The sequence below is a fragment of the Ixodes scapularis genome, unplaced genomic scaffold (assembly GCF_016920785.2).
Source record: "Ixodes scapularis isolate PalLabHiFi unplaced genomic scaffold, ASM1692078v2 PGA_scaffold10__122_contigs__length_95168666, whole genome shotgun sequence".
Classification (NCBI taxonomy): domain Eukaryota; kingdom Metazoa; phylum Arthropoda; class Arachnida; order Ixodida; family Ixodidae; genus Ixodes; species Ixodes scapularis.
In genome coordinates, this window is record NW_024609836.1 from 35,644,890 (window position 1) to 35,661,185 (window position 16,296).

The 16,296-nt window shown below is 52.7% G+C and overlaps 1 protein-coding gene across 1 annotated transcript in view; it reads left to right on the forward strand.

Moving 5' to 3' along the window:
• Window positions 1-16,014, forward strand: part of LOC120846976 (homeobox protein unc-42) — a 36,083-nt gene extending 20,069 nt beyond the window's left edge. Inside the window, exons 2-3 of the mRNA XM_040218890.1 lie at window positions 5,407-5,648; window positions 15,673-16,014. Of these exons, the coding sequence (XP_040074824.1) occupies window positions 5,407-5,648; window positions 15,673-16,014 (584 nt within the window). The remainder of the gene's footprint in view (window positions 1-5,406; window positions 5,649-15,672) is intronic.
• The last annotated feature ends 282 nt before the right edge of the window (window positions 16,015-16,296 follow it).

Below are 16,296 nucleotides of genomic sequence, written 5' to 3' on the forward strand. Positions count from 1 at the left end.
TCCCCCTTGTTCCCCTCCTCCAGGGATTACTTTCGTCATTCTTGTCCAGCTCGCTTGCACCTTTGCCTTTAATTGCATTATAATCATGACCAGCATCTTGTCAAGAACAAACCTCAACAGCCAGGTGCTGCCAGTTGGTCCTGCATAAGAGGATGTCCACTTGGGCACGCGCTATTTTAGGCATGCGATCTGAATACGAAGGTGCGTATAGATTTGAATAAACAATTTTGATTGGTGTTTTCTGCATGATTCTTCGCCTGCATCACGGTGCTGAGTGTAAACAATGTAGGTTAGGAAAACAAGCGTTGCAATTTCCGCTCAATGTTTCTATGAAAGGTATAGGAAAGGGGCTTTTCCTAAAGCTTTCGTGACATTTCGAAAATATTGTTGCTTTTATCTTAATAGCGTAGTCATCCTACTTATTGTGAAACGTTCTTCTGAAACTATATTTCACAGTATATATGGCGACGAGGTGCCCCTTCCATGGTTTGATGCGCAGTAAATATTTCCTTATTTTAAGAGCACAACTACAATTTAACTTTTAATTCTGCGACGCAAAGTTGTACCAATAAAGGGTATTTTAGGCGACCTACAGCACTTTGTGACGACCTTTCGATTCAGTTAGGATATATGTGATCGAGGTGAACAAATGGTTGTTGAGTCGTATAAACACGACGTTTCGCATGTCAATCTATATTTCCTTTTATCGTCTAGTCGTAATTAAGTACCGTGTTTTGTTTCTTTTTTTTTCATTTCTGAGTGAAGCATTTGACCAGTAGATTCATTTTTCTAAGATACCAAAATGATCCATTCTTACAAACCGTTAATAGGGAGTTTTCGTAAATGGCTTTCGCCGACCCGGAACGCTCTCCCCAACCCCTCTACGATACCCGAAACTCTACAGTCAAGGCCATCGGTGCGCAGGCGCAGTAGCTGCTTCTTCGTTGCGGAGGGTTTAGCGGATGGCTTAGCGGAGCGGGAAACGCGGTCTACGAAAACTCTCTATTCATGCGAGATTGCGTGGTTTGTTTCCTGAGTTTATTCTTTCGTAAAGCGAGGACATAGGTGCGCGGGTATATAAAGAAAGTTGTTGGTGATTATTGGCTTTTAGTCGCGTGTTTCTCACTCGAATAGTTGTCTGGTATATCGTGCAAGCAACTAAAGAAGGATTTAATTTATTCGTTTCTTTCCTATTAATCTGTATCGTTTTCTTAGTACAGTGCAGGCCCAGGGCGGATGTCTTAAAGCGAGTCAAACGAATGGTGTAATATCCTGAAACACGAATACTTTTTTTTTTAAGTTGCATAGTCAAACATTTTCAGCTAAAATCTGCTTAGTTCAAAAAGGTGCCTCAGTAGCTTGGTCTTGCAACTGAATACTGCGCAAAAAGGAGGAAACGGTTGACCACGTTTTCCGCGACTGTTGGGACGTGGTCTTCTTCTGGGACGTCCTGCAAAGGACCGTCAAAAAATACTTCCGATTAACGCCCATGGCATATGTTTTTGAGCGGCAGAAGGGGAAATTGGCGTTCCGACATGATCTATACTGCCGGGCCTGCACAGCACATGGCGGTGCCGCATGGCCCTAAGCCAGGCGGATATCGATGTTCGCCCCGTGCATGAGTACTTTGTTAAGCACACCTGCTTTGCATATGAACCAGCAACCTACACCCATACCTCGGCAAACCTCACTCATGAGGGCCCTCACTCACCCTCATCTTCACAGGTGAGGTGAGGGTGAGTGAGTTTCTGAACCAGGAAAATTCATGAGTGTGAGGGTGAGTGAGGGCCGTGAGGGCTGTGAGGGCGGTGAGGGCCGTGAGGGCGGTGAGGGCCGTGAGGGCCGTGAGGGCGGTGAGGGCCGTGAGGGCCGTGAGGGCGGTGAGGGCCGTGAGGGTCGTGAGCGCCATGAGGGCGGTGCGGGCGGTAAGGGGTATGAGGGCCATGAGTGCGTGAGGGGCGTGAGGGCGGTGAGTGGCGTGAGGGCCATGAGTGCGTGAGTGGTGTGAGGGCGGTGAGTGCGTGAGGGGTGTGAGAGCCATGAGTGCGTGAGGGCAGTGAGTGGCATGAGAGGCGTGAGGGCCGTGAGGGCGGTGAGTGCATGAGGTGGTGTGAGGGCCGTGAGGGCGGTGAGTGCGTGAGGCCCCCTTCAGATCGAGCATCTTTCTCAGCAATTTTGGTGTTAATGGCGGGTTGTTCTCGAGCTTTCCCTAGATCGACACGAATTGCTGAGATCGGGTCCGGCTCGAAATAAGCAAGCAACTCGGAGCAATTCGAATACGTTTGAAGCGGCTGCATCTAATCAGGGACGCAAAATTTTCACGTGTTACCTCGTGCCGGTGATGATGACACCAAAAGACTTGGTTCTCGTGTGAAATCGATCGTTTTTTGGAAATAAACTGTTTCAGAAAGGTCCATTAGTACTCTTAACGAGATTTAAATGCATAAAAACACGTTTATAACGCGTAATTGTGTCTAAATAGTGCAAGAAAAATAAAATTTTATGATGACGATGGCAAATAGCAGCAATTGGTTGCTGCGTGTGATCGCGGGCGGCGCGTGTTGCTGGTGTTGCGACGTAAAGTTTCTGGGCGAAATTGCCCCATTAGAAGCTGGCCTGAGTGGCGTGAGGGCCATGAGTGCGTGAGGGCGGTGAGTGGCGTGAGGGCGGTGAGTGGCGTGAGGGCCGTGAGGGCGGTGAGGGCCGTGAGGGCGGTGAGGGCGGTGAGGGCGGTGAGGGCGGTGAGGGCAGTGAGGGCGGTGAGGGCGGTGAGGGCGGTGAGGGCAGTGATGGCGGTGAGGGCAGTGAGGGCGGTGAGGGCAGTGAGGGCCGTGAGGGCGGTGAGGAGCGTGAGGGCTATGAGTGCGTGAGGGCCGTGAGGGCCGTGAGGGCGGTGAGGGCGGTGAGGGCCGTGAGGGCGGTGAGGGCGGTGAGGGCCGTGAGGGCGGTGAGTGGCGTGAGGGCGGTGAGTGGCGTGAGGGCCACGAGTGAGTGAGGGGCGTGAGGGCCGTGAGGGGCGTGAGAGGCGTGAGGGGCATGAGGGGCGTGAGGGCGGTGAGTGCGTGAGGGCCGTGAGGTTCAGTGAGGGTGAGTGAAGTGCTGAAGGTGAGTGTGACTGTGAGGGTGAGGGTGAGTGAGGTGCTCAAGGTGAGTGTAGCTGTGAGGGTGAGGGTGAGTGAGGGGCTTAGGCGAGTGTGGCTGTGAGGGTGAGGGTGAGTGAGGGGCTTAGGTGAGTGTGGCTGTGAGGGTGAGGGTGAGTGAGGGCGACCTAAAATGCCGACCTCTGCCTACACCTGAGTGGCTCCTACATCTTGAGGTATTGTCTACCCAAAAAGACTTGTAGCACGTTCAACGTAAGCCAAGATGGCTGCTGTCTTTTAGTGCTTTATCGCGATTGTGTGTCACCGCCTTGTGTAATCGTCCAAATCGGGAAATAAATCAAATAAAAACTAAAAGCATTCGCGCGCATGGCGAAGTTGGCAAAGCACGCAGCTGTCACGCAGAAGAAGGGGGTTGGAATCCCGCTCGGGCCCGGATCCTCTTTTAACGCGAAAGCGTTAAGGAGCTCGTATCGCAGAAAAGCCGGCGTCGGCGGCGTTGTGACGGGAAAATCCTGATTGGTCGATGGGGTCGTGACGTCAGAGCGAGGGAACTAGCGCGGGAATATCAAACAACCCGTAACGCTCGCGTAAAACGTGACGTTACGCGTGTAGTGAAAGTGATTAAAAAAACATTACATGTAATGCAAATGAAAGGTCACCGCATGTCTCATGTCATTTCACTTTATAAAGTACTTAATTTTCCTTTACAAAAATTTTTAATAATTTGATGCGATTCTGAAGTTCCGAAAACACCACCCTTCGGTTAAGAGCCAGACACGCTACTGACCACCACCACCTAGAATAATGAAAGCCTCCGCATCGTCTATTCTCCTTTCATGAAACGTCATCAGATTCGGATCACGCTAACTCGGCTATTGGGCTTCAGTCCGACCTTTGACGCGCTGATTGGACGCAAGCCCCGGCCGAACACTGACGCAGCACTCGTGCCCAATCTCAGGCCTTGATCGATCTGACTGTGATGGCGGTGCGGAGGCCTTCTGCTTATCTAGGTGATGTTGTACTGACTAAGCAATGTCCGCCACACTTTCTGCTCAATGGTAGGAAGAGCATGACATGTGAATGAGAAGGTGATGTGAGCGGAGCCCGAAAACGTTATCGCGTTCCATTCTTAAAGGCGAAGTTTATTCACGGCTGACATCACTTTTTTTTTTTTTTTTTCAAAACAGCTCTGAACGTGCCGCGTTTATAAAAGTAGTTATAACGCGCTGCCTCGAGTCAGTTGCCGTTTCGTCACCGACGCAAGATGCGTGGCAGATTTCTCTTTAGGTTTGTATAGTACAAGTTCGCCTCCTTCAACGTTTATTTTTCGTTCTAAATTCACCAGGCAAAAACAACGCGTAAAAAGATTATGTGTCTGAACCACAAAAGTTGACAATCCATCGTTAGATAGGTTTCGTGCGGAACCAACTACTGATATTTAGTCATCTCTGAAGCTATTTAAGACTGTCGCACTCCAAGTCAACTACAAGAACTATTGGCGACGAGATGCTTTGGTGCCGGCATCTTGGGGTTTCCATTTCTGACGTCATGGCCGAGATTATTTGCAGCGAGTGACAAAATCGACAATCCGTAAAAAAAAAAAAAAAAAAACGCCGTGGAGACGGCGTTTTTTAAAAAACAAACGCCGGGAGACGGCATCACGTTCCCAAATCAACACCGCCAGAGTGGAGAGTGTGAATTCGCTCTTATTTCCTTTGATGAGAGCAGACATTGTTTTACTCGAGACGTCCTAGCGAGCGTTTGCCCAATTGTATAAGGCCGATGACAGCGACGCTCTTCGACGAGCCCATCGCCAATAAAAAGGAGTGCGATGACTAGTACAAAATTGTTCAGAAGTTCAGAAGTTGCGATGTTCTTTCTTTGATCGCATTGCCACCACGAAATGGTAAGGGAGAATGACAATGTTAACAGTATCGGGTTGCCAAAGGCATGGTAGCGCTTTTTAGACGAGTACAAAAGGTACGCAGGATGAAAGAAGACGTCTTGTGTACCTTCACAGATAAGCAGGATGTCTGGCTAGACTGTCGACATCTTTTGTCCTCGTCTAAAAAGCGCTACAATGCATTTGGCAACCCAAGACCAATACCACTAGCCCAGCATTCAGCATTGTGAACAGCATGTTGCAACCGCAAGACACTCATTACCTTTTCTTTTTTTAATCAGCCCATGTTTTGTTTGTCTGGAATTTGCATATGGCGTAAAAGTGAGAGGTGAATACGCCAAGTGGGGGTTAGATCAGTGAACAAGAAGCGCATGTCGTAAATTTCTTTTCTCGCGGGTGCAGGCGACGGGGCCTTCAAGAAGCTCAAGCTGGAGCCGGACGGTGGCGGCGGGCCCCTGTCCAGCTGCGGCGCCCTGGCCTCGGCGTGCAGTCCCACGACGCCCGCCAGGCGTCGGCACCGCACCACCTTCAGCCAGGAGCAGCTGCAGGAGCTCGAGGCCGCCTTCGCCAAGAGTCACTACCCGGACATCTACTGCAGGGAGGAGCTGGCCAGGATCACCAAGCTCAACGAGGCGCGCATACAGGTAGACACCCCCAAGGATGCATCGACGCTTCCCATGTTTCCTTTCTCTTCATGCGCGTGCGAAGCAGGAGCAGCCGTCGCGAGCATGTTGCTGGCTAGACTGTGGACATCACTGATCTCTATTTTAGTAGGCTGGATCGCGGATCGGGAGCCCGTCGGTGTCGCCACCGGCGGCCACTGCTTGACACCAGGCAATACACGCAAGTCTATGGGAGAAACGCACAAAAGTAAGCATATTGAAGAACGTACGCTGTGCTCGGAGGCGAGTATCTTATGGGGCGCTGCGATCCTTATGTCGGGTGTTTGGAGATCGAATCGGTATTTGTCAAACGTCCGGTCGCCAAATAAAAAAATCAAACGTACCGGAGCACCTACGGCTGAGCTGGCAGGCTTGCTCTCGTAGTGGAGTAAACAAAGGAACTTGCCGTCAATAAGACCGCCCTTGGGGAAGCCCAGAAGTTTATGAATGACAACGAAATTAGATCTCGAAAGCAGCTTCCCGGGCGTGAGCGAATTCCGCGTAGCAAAGCCTTCGAGCTTGTCGTCTGCTAAACCCAACTCGACGAAAGCGCCACCGACTCCGCGGTAACTCTAGGTAACTCTCGCCTCATTGAGCTGCAGTACAGCGGAGTCACTCTCGGCCACAAAATATTTATTTATAAGTACTGCGAGGGCTGTCAGTTTTAATGTTTGTATGGAAGCTATTTGAAGGGCTTATCGAAAATCATCCAAAAAGTTTCAGTGCCGAGAACAGCTTAGAAACAGGGGAAAACGTCACTTTTTCTCGTTCTTCCCATAGAGCCCTATGCATTGGCTGGTGTCAATCAATGGCCGCCGGTGGCGACACTCGAACCCAGCTGCCGAGGCCGCGGTCCGCGATCCAGCCTACTACAATAGAGATCAGTGGTGGACATCTTCAAGAGGCATAATTACTTGTGCCTGACACAGCGATCGCGTGAAGCTCGCGTTCAATTTGTGCCCCGCGCTCGAATAAGATGGATGACGTAAAACAAAATCCGGTGTACTGGACTTTGTTTTAGGTAAGCACCGACCTGTAGAATGGGTCTGTTGTGTTCGCGCCTGCTCATCCGTTTGCCTTGAAAATGCTTGACCCTGTGCATCGCCTTCGGTTGCGTCTTGCAACCTGTGCTTTTAGGACATTTCCTGTTTTAAGCTTGTATGCTGACTCCAACGAAATGTCACTTGAAAAAAGGCGGCAGTATCTAAGTCTGGTGTATGCCTACAAGGTGTCATCGGAACCCAGCCATCCAGCCCACAGTAGTATTCGAGATTCTAAGTTTTGTTGTACTTTAGAGCATAAACCAACTGTTGTTCGACCCTTGAGCCTTCGTTTTAAGAGCCTTCGTCTCTCCCTTAACCTGCCACGTGAGGGTGTTCATTTCGCAGAAAGTGCATATGATACTGCTCCATGGGATGTCAAACCTATAGCTTGTGATTGGTATTTTACAAAATTTAATAAACATAACGTGTCTTCACTCATTCTACAACAGGAATCCTTGGCTCTGCAAGATATATACAAATATAACTGCCAGTTTTACACTGACGGTGCCAAGTCTTCAATGTATGTCGGCTCCGCTGTGTATTCAAATTCGTTTACCCATGTTACTTGACTTAACAATGTCGCCAGCATTTTTACTGCCGAACTATATGGTGTACTGGCAGCACTTGACTCTATAATCGAGAGCAAAGGGATGAAAGCCATTATATTTGTAGACTCTCATAGTGTTCTTACTGCAGTATGCTCTGTTACACCAACTATGAATAAGTTGACTCAACAATAACGCCAGAATTTTTACTGCCGAACTATATGGTGTTCTGGCAGCACTTGACTATATAATCTGGAGCAAAGTGATGAAAGCCATTATATTTGTAGACTCTCAGAGTGTTCTTACTGCAGTATGCTCTGTTACACCAACTATGAATAAGTTGACTCAACTCGTACGGGGCAGAGCTCAACAGGGACTTGCTGGTGGGAAAAACATTGTTTTGCTGGATCCCGAGCCATGCGGCCATCGCAAGCAACGAGGCTACAGATAGACTAGCCGCCTCTTCACACAACCTTTTACCGTCGAATGTCCGCACACATTACCAAGGCCTTAAAACGTCCGTAAAATGTTCACTCTCGCAGCTATGGCAATCTGAATGGAAGTTAGCTGATAACAATAAGCTTCATGCCATCAAACCAGAACTTGGTGCATGGGAAACCTCCTATAATAAAAATCGTTTCCTCGGAGTCCTCCTGTGCCGGTTGAGAATCGGCCACTCGTTCCTAACCCATCAATACCTGCTTATAGGTGAGGGACCGCCAACATGCAAGCACTGTGGAGAAACCTTATCTGTTCTGCATGTTCTCTGTCTTTGCCGTGGCCTTCTACAACAATACAAGACCTATTTCCCCGAGTTTTTCAAGTACAACATCCCATTTCACCCTGTCTTGATTCTAGGGGAACAGCCTCTTATATCACTTGAACGTCTTTTAGCTTTTCTCAAAACTACAGGTATTTTAAACAAACTATAGCCAAGTTCTAGTCTAGTCAGTGTACTTTTACCAATGTTTTTATCTTACCTAGTTTGGCGCAGTATGGCCGTCAGAGCTCTTGCGCCATAAAACACGCAAACAACAACAACAAATAGACCTGAAGAAAAAACAAACTGGACAAAGCGCTCTCTAATGTTCCATTTCTTCGCCGACAAACGACTCTGGTATTGCGCCGATACCACTACCCAGAAGAGTATAATCGCCGAGAGAAATGAAAACGCCAGGGCATCCCTTTCTGATGCACGTGCTTGTTGACTTCCGTCATGCTTTAGCTAGGCGTGACCGCTCAAAACTAAGTCGCCGAAGCATCATCGAAGGGAAGAAGCTCGCGCTGAAGGCGGGATAACCGAAGCAACTCCCTGCCGTTCTAGACCCGCCGGTGACTATGCACAATTCCAGCGCATATGACAGAAGCGCAAAAGACGCTTCGGCCATTTGCTGAAGCGCGAAAGACCGGACCGATCTTCCGTAGAAAGTTTCAGTAGAAAGAAATTGTGCATGCTCGAAACTCGTTTCACAACCCCGTAGATGATATTTGTTAAGATGAGCAAACTAAAACTACTGAAAAAAGTATGAGTAGCGCAAGTTTGTCGGCCTCGTGCGCAAACCGTGCGCCGTCGTTAGAGAGCCCAGCTCTGATTTTAGATTAGTGGGTGAGCGCAAGAGCTGGCCGCCTTCGACTCCACTCACTATCCCCTTCCAGTCGGTGCAAGCGAGACCGTCATCTGCTCCTCGCGCAAAGGGACCAGTGTCGTCATCATCTGGAGGTTCGAACGTCGGCGTCGTCTGCTGCTACTAGTGATGACTTTTACCTTTCTTGCTGCTTTACAAAATCCACCTGTTTTTCACAAGCGACGACTTAGCCCTCGAGAGAGAGGCGAGAGGAAATAGCTCGAAGCGTTGGTCTTGTCTACGAACAACTACAAGACGCATCTCGACGAAAGACGACCTCACGGCCGAGAAGCTGTGGATTAACGCGAGGTCACACACTTGGGACTGTTTACGACCGTGTGCCTTAAAACCCCTTGTGATTTATTACGACCAGAACCACTGGCCGCCATATTTTGCTACCCAACATATGGACCACTGGCGCCATATATTCGGTAGCCGTTGAACTTTTGGGATTTCCGCATATCTCCCTTCTCTTCGCGCAGTATTCTTTCTATATTGCTTCGGAAACTTTTGACATCATTAAGATGGACAATCATTTCTCATAGGTAGTACTACGTATAATTTATCTCCCAAATACTGCAAAACTTTCGCTCGGGTGAAAGGCAGTTCTAGGGCCACCTCATAGACGACGCCAGCATGCCACTGTGTTCTCTTGTCATAATCTCACGGGTGGTGACCAATAAGCAATAAATAAACAGGAAGAAGTAAACGTTTAATGTGGCGAACTTGTGCCAAAAATAAAAGAGTACAAAAGATAATAACACAGCGTCGTGGGCGTCGAAGTCGGCGTAGCAGCAGAGTCGAACGCTGGGGCGAAAAACTGACTCAGGATTGCCAAGCGGAGCCCCTTATGTACACGCGTTGGTTTCTGGAACAGTCAGCCTAGAAGGTTCGGCGACGAGAACATTCGCACCTCGAACAAGCAACGGGATTCTCGAATTTACTAGAACACTAAATTGCAAGGATAAACAAAAGACGCGTCGCTCCCAGGAATCGAACCCGGGCACTTCGCGTGGGAGGCAGGCAAGATAACCGCTGGGCCACGGCCGCGGTGCCTACAGCGCGCGCGGCATTACTCCCCCCTTTAAAAAGTGTATAGGCCCGATGCAGCACAACACAAACAACAAACAAAACAAAAAATTAATAAAAATAACCGCAAACTAAAGAGTCACTTGGAACGCATAAAGTCCACAGTCCTATCGAGCGTAGTACGGCTTCAGGCGCACGACGTGGACGACCTCAGGTCGTGGTGGGCGGCGTGATGATGTTCGTGTCCCGTCGGGCATCACCTCGTAGTTAAGCCCCCCAGATGACGAAGTACCTTGTATGGTCCAAAGTACCGTTTCAGCAGTTTCTCACTGAGGCCGCGGCGACGGAGGGGCGTTCACACCCACACCCTGTCTCCGGGCTGGAAGTTGACGTCCCTGCGACGAAGGTTGTAGCGGCCGGCGTCGACGCGCTGCTGGTCTTGAATCAGGAGTCGGGCGAGCTGGCGGACTTCTTCGGCCCGTTGAGCAACCACCTGGGCGTCGTAGCTCTCATTCTCAGCTGGCTCATGGGGCAGCATCGCGTCCAGCATGGTCGTTACCTTCCGACCATGTACCAGCTGGAAAGGTGTGAATCCAGTGGTCTCTTGAACCGCCTTATTGTAAGCGAACGTGACGTAGGGCAACACCTCGTCCCACGTCTTGTGCTCCACGTCGACGTACATAGAGATTATGTCGGCGATTGTCCTGTTGAGTCGCTCCGTCAGCCCGTTGGTCTGCGGGTGGTATGCAGTGGTACGACAATGGCTGGTGTGACTGAGCCGGAGAATTTCTTGGGTCAGCTGTGCCATGAACGATGATCCGTGATCTGAAATCAGAACTTCGGGAGCGCCGTGCCGGAGGACAATGGACTCGAGGAAAAACTTGGCGACTTCAACCGCAGTCCCCGAAGGAAGGGCTTTCGTTTCTGCGTACCGCGTGAGATAATCTGTGGCGACGATTATCCAACGGTTTCCCAGGGTCGACGGCGGAAAAGGACCAAGTAGATCCATTCCGATCTGCTGGAACGGTGCAGTTGGCGGAGGAATTGGCTGCAGGAGACCTGCCGGCTTCGTCGGCGGTTTCTTGCGTCGCTGACGCTCGTGGCAGGATCGGGTGTAGAGGTGGACGGTTTTGGGGAGCTTGGGCCAGTAATAATTTTCACGAATACGGGCCAATATCCGGCTGTATCCAAGGTGTCCGGACGTCGCGTCGTCGTGACATGCTTGAAAGATCTCCTCTCGAAGATCGGTCGGGATTACCAGCCGCCACGGCGAGTTGTTGTCCCCGAAATTCTCTTTCTAGAGTACACCTCGTCGAATGGCGAAGGTTGGCAGGGCTCGTGAGAAAACACGGGGCACGGTACTCACGCGCCCTTCCAGGTGCTCCATTAAAGCTCGCAGCTCCGGATCGTCTCGTTGACGTCGTGCCATGTCATCGGTGTTCACTGCCCCTAGGAAGCACTCGTCGTCATCGTCGTCGGTGCTGCCGGAAGGTGTTTCGACAGGGGCCCTGAACAGGCAGTCAGCGTCGCTGTGCTTGCGTCCTGACTTGTAAACCACAGTCATGTTGAACTCTTGTAGCCGGGGGCTCCATCGAGCGAGGCGTCCTGACGGGTCCTTGAGGTTCGCAAGCCAGCAGAGCGAGAGGTGGTCTGTGACTACGCGGAACGGGCTTCCGTACAAGGACGGACGAAACTTCGTGATTGCCCAGACGACCGCAAGGTATTCTTTCTCAGTCGTGGAGTAATTTCTCTCTGCCTTGGACAGTGTCCGACTTGCGTAGGCGATGACTCGCTCGGCGCCTTCTTGTACTTGAACTAGTACCGCGCCAAGTCCTGCGTTGCTTGCCTCTGTGTGAATCTCGGTGTCCGCATCCTGATCGAAATGTCCAAGAACCGGAGGCGTCTGGGGTCGTCGCTTCAGCTCGTCGAATGCCTGCTGCTGTTCCTCGGCCCATTCGAACCTCTCGGCGTCCTTCGTGAGGTTTGTGAGTGGTGCGGAAATTCTTGCGCAATCCCGAACAGAGCGACGACAGTAGGCACGAAGTCCAAGGAATCTTCGCACGGCCTTCTTGCCTGTCGGCGCTGGAAATGACGCGACGGCGCGAGTCTTCTCTGGGTCGGGGCGAACGCCTTCGTTACCAACCACGTGACCTAGAAACTTCAGTTCGTCATAGGCGAACCGACACTTTGACGGCTTGAGGGTGAGTCCGACGGTCCGTATGGCTTCAAGAACAGCTCGGAGTCGTCGCAAGTGATCGTCGAAGTCGCTGGAAAACACTACGACGTCATCGAGGTAGACGAGACAGCTCTGCCACTTCAGTCCTGCCAGCACAGTGTCCATTGCACGCTGGAAAGTTGCTGGCGCCGTGCATAGTCTGAAGGGCATCACCTTGAATTCGTACAGCCCATCCGGCGTGACGAAAGCTGTCTTCTCTCGGTCCCGTTCGTCGACTTTGATCTGCCAGTAGCCGCTCTTCAGGTCTATCGATGAGAAGTATCGAGAGTGGCGCGGCCGGTCTAACGTGCCGTCGATGCGGGAGAGTGGGTAGACGTCTTTCTTTGTCACCGCGTTCAGCTGCCGGTAGTCCACGCAGAACCTAAGCGTTCCGTCCTTCTTCTTAACCAGTACGACTGGAGAAGCCCAAGGACCGCTTGAGGGCTGGATTATGTCGTCGTTCAGCATCTCTTGGACTTGCTCCTAAATCACCTCCCTTTCTTTGACGGAGACTCTGTACGGCGATTGATGCACAGGGCGCGCGTCGTCCTCTGTAACGATTCGGTGCTTCGCAACGGCAGTTTGGCGCACCCTCGACGACGTCGCAAAGCAGTCGCGGTATTTGGTGAGGAGGTTAATGAGCTGCCGTCGTTTCGGGCCCGGAAGCTTAGGGTAAATGTCGAGCTGCGCTGGCGACGTACTGCCTTGCTGAGGTGGCGATGATTCTTCAGCAATCGCGGATATTTCGGCGGAGTTCTGAAGTTTCTCGACGTGGCCCACAGCGGCACCTTTTGTGAGGTGTTGCGTTTTATTTCGGAAGTTCGTCACGAGGACCACAGCCCGCCCATCCTGAAGTTCAGCTACTCCTCTTGTGACGCCTATTTCTCTTCCCAGGAGCAATTGAAGGTTGCCTTTCAGGACAACTTCGCCGCAGGTAGCTGTATCGGCCACGACGGGTACGACAACACTTGATCGCGGCGGCAGGTTCACGTGGTCGGCAGCGACTCGGACGGCGGCTGACGCTGTTTGGGGTTTTTCTGAAGGTGGCACAGGCGTCCGCAGCGTCAATTTGTTTTCATGAAGGTCGATGACGGCGCCGTATTCAGGCAGAAAATCCATGCCGAGAACGACGTCCCGGCACAGTCTTGTAGAATGACGAATTTCACAGGGCACGTCTCACCATGGATCTTGACGCGAGCGGTGCATCTCCCGACTGGTGTGATGCGATGCCCTCCGGCAGTTCGTATTTGAGGTCCACCGCACGGCGTCGTCACTTTTCGCTAGTGGCGAGAGAGCCTCCCACTCAAGACGGAGTAGTTTGCTCCGGTGTTTACGAGTGCCGAGGCGTCGAGGCCGTCGATAACAACGTTTAGGCTGTTGGACACCGTTGCAGGGAAGTCGGAACAATGCGGGGCGTCTGTAGAATGGGAGCGTTCCGGCGTTCTTGGAGGCTCTTTGCTTCCGTCGTTTTCGGCAACGTCACCTCCAGGCGTTGCCGCACGTAGTTTTCCCGGCGACGCAGGGGAGAAAGGCTCTCTCGGCGGGGTCGTTGCGCTGGAAACGCTGAACGTCGTGGCGATGGGGAGCGGGCTTCACGGCGGAGAGGCGACACTGGGGAGGGCGAGCGTCGGAGGTACTACTCAATGTCGCGAGGGCGTTCGTCGTATCTTGGGCGCGGGTCGCTCGGGTGGAACCCGCGCAGCCCCAGTTGTCTATAGGGGCATCGACGGTAAATGTGGCCGGCACCGCAGTGATAGCATAACGGGCGTCGATCGGCCGTCCTCCACACGTCGGTCTTTCGTGGCGCTGCTTGTTCTGGCTGGGCGTGCGCCCGATTTTCCTGGCGTCGGGAGAACTGAGGCGCTGAAGGTTCACGTCGGGGTGGTGCTGTGACCTGGTGGTGATCTTGCGGCGGTCGTCGGGCCATGGCGGCGTAGGTCAGTGTCGGTTCTTCGGGTGCCGCCACGGTGACAGGGGTACCTGGTAGAAACGCTCGCTGAACCTCGTCTCGGACGACCTCGGCATTGGAGATAGAGGCCGGGCGTTCAGCAGTCGGCAGAAGCTTCCTAAGCTCATCCCGGACGATGCCGCGGATGATGTCGCGAAGGCCGAGGATGCAGGGCTGATGTCGTAGCCCGATGCGGAAGCAGCAGCGACGCTCGAGTGCCGATGGTAGTGGCTGGCTCTTGCGAGGAGGGCACGTTCCATGTTCGAGGCCTCCGTGACGAAGTCTTCAACGGTGAATGGGGGGTTGCGAACAAGTCCACCGAAAATGTCATCTTTAACACCTCGCATTAGGATCCGCAGCTTTTTTTTGTCGGTGGCGTGAGGGTCGGCGCGAGCGACCAGGCGCAGAACATCCTCGACGAAACTGGCGATAGTCTCGTTTGGTTTATGTGTCCTCATTCGAAAAAGGTCCTCGGCCTTCTCCCGTCGATATGGGCTGGCGAATGTCCGTCTCACCTTATCCTTGCAGGCGGTTCACGAGATCATGGAAGTCTCGCGATTCTCGAACCAGTGCCTCGCCGTCCCTTCGAGCGCAAACTAAATACTCTGCAGGCGCTGTTCGTTCGTCCATCGGTTGTGCTGGGCCACTCGCTCGTACTGCTGTAGCCAGTCCTTGATGTCTTCATGAGGCTCATCGTGGAAGGACGCAGGCGTACGGGCAGCGACGGGTAGGACAACAACGGGTGGAGTGGCCATCGTCGCAATCTTCTTCTTTGGTTTCTGCGGCAGGGGTCCGAGTTCCGGGGGTAGGCCTTGGTTACGGCGACTTGAGCGGGCCTTCTTCTGGTCTTCTGCGAAGGATGGCCTCCCGGGGCTGAGCACGTCACTTGGCCGGCATGTTTTCGGAGGGGTACGGTCCACAGGCATAATATACAGCTACCCCGCACCTCCACCAGAATGTCATGGGGGGTGACCAAAAGAACAATAAATAAAAAGGAAGAAGTAGACGTTTCATGTGGCGAACTTGTGCCAAAAATAGAAGGGTACAAACAATAATAAGAGAGCGTCGCGGGCGTCGAAGTCGGCGTAGCAGCGGAGTCGAACGCCGGGGCGAAAAGCTGACTCAGGATTGCCAAGCGGAGCCCCTTATGTACACGCGTTGGTTTCTGGAACAGTCAGCCTAGAAGGTTCGGCGACGAAAACATTCGCACCTCGAACAAGCAACGGGATTCTCAGATTTACTAGAACACTAAATTGCAAGGGTAAACAAAAGCCGCGTCGCTCCCAGGAATCGAACCCGGGCACTTGGCGTGGGAGGCAGGCACGATAACCGTTCGGCCACCTCCGCGGTGCCTAGAGCGCGCGCGGCAATAAGATGTCACAAGAACTCGGTCGTAAGGCAAGTGAACCAGCTTTTACTCGTTCGTCGTCTGCTGGAGACCGCAAAGCATGCAGCTACGGTAGCGGAGCTATGCCGCACACGTGATCTCTGCCTTTCACCGCACCTCCTCTCCCAGGCGAGGCTCCCCTGCACGGCCATTTTGGAGCGACTTGCTCGGCGAACAGGCTCTAAACGGCGTCCATGTTGTCCCTCTGTTGCAGGTATGGTTCCAGAACCGGCGCGCCAAGTACCGCAAGCAGGAGAAGCAGCTTCAGAAGGCCCTGTCCGCGCCGTCGGCGCTGCCCCCGGCGGCCTGCAACGGCATGATGCGCGGCGTGTACGGACCCCCGCGCACGGGGGCCTACGCGGCCTACGCGACGCACCCGCACCCGGCCGTGGCCCGCTACCCGACCTACGGCACTGCCCAGGGCTTCGGGCCCCAGACCGCCATGGCGGGACCCCCCGAGGACGACTGGTACCAGCGGGGCTTCTCGGCACTGCGTGCGCCGCCCACGCCGGCCTCGGCGGCCGCCGCCTCCCAGCACCCGGTCTACCACAGCTAGGCCGAGGGAGAACACGCCCACTTTGTACAGAGCAACACAATATAATCACGCGCCCGGAGATTTCGTCGATTTCTTTGTCTCGCGTCAAGAACTTTTCCAAAAAGAACTCAACATGGACCTCTTTCTGCCAGAGCTTTTATGGATCCTCCCAGGGAAACGGGCATCTCGCAAAGCGTCGTCTGCGACGCCGAAAGGTATGCCGGGAGCGCCAGGTACTACCGATTGTAGCAGACGACATAGGCGGCCTTGAGGGCGAAGGCAGGCGGACAACTGCACGACGCT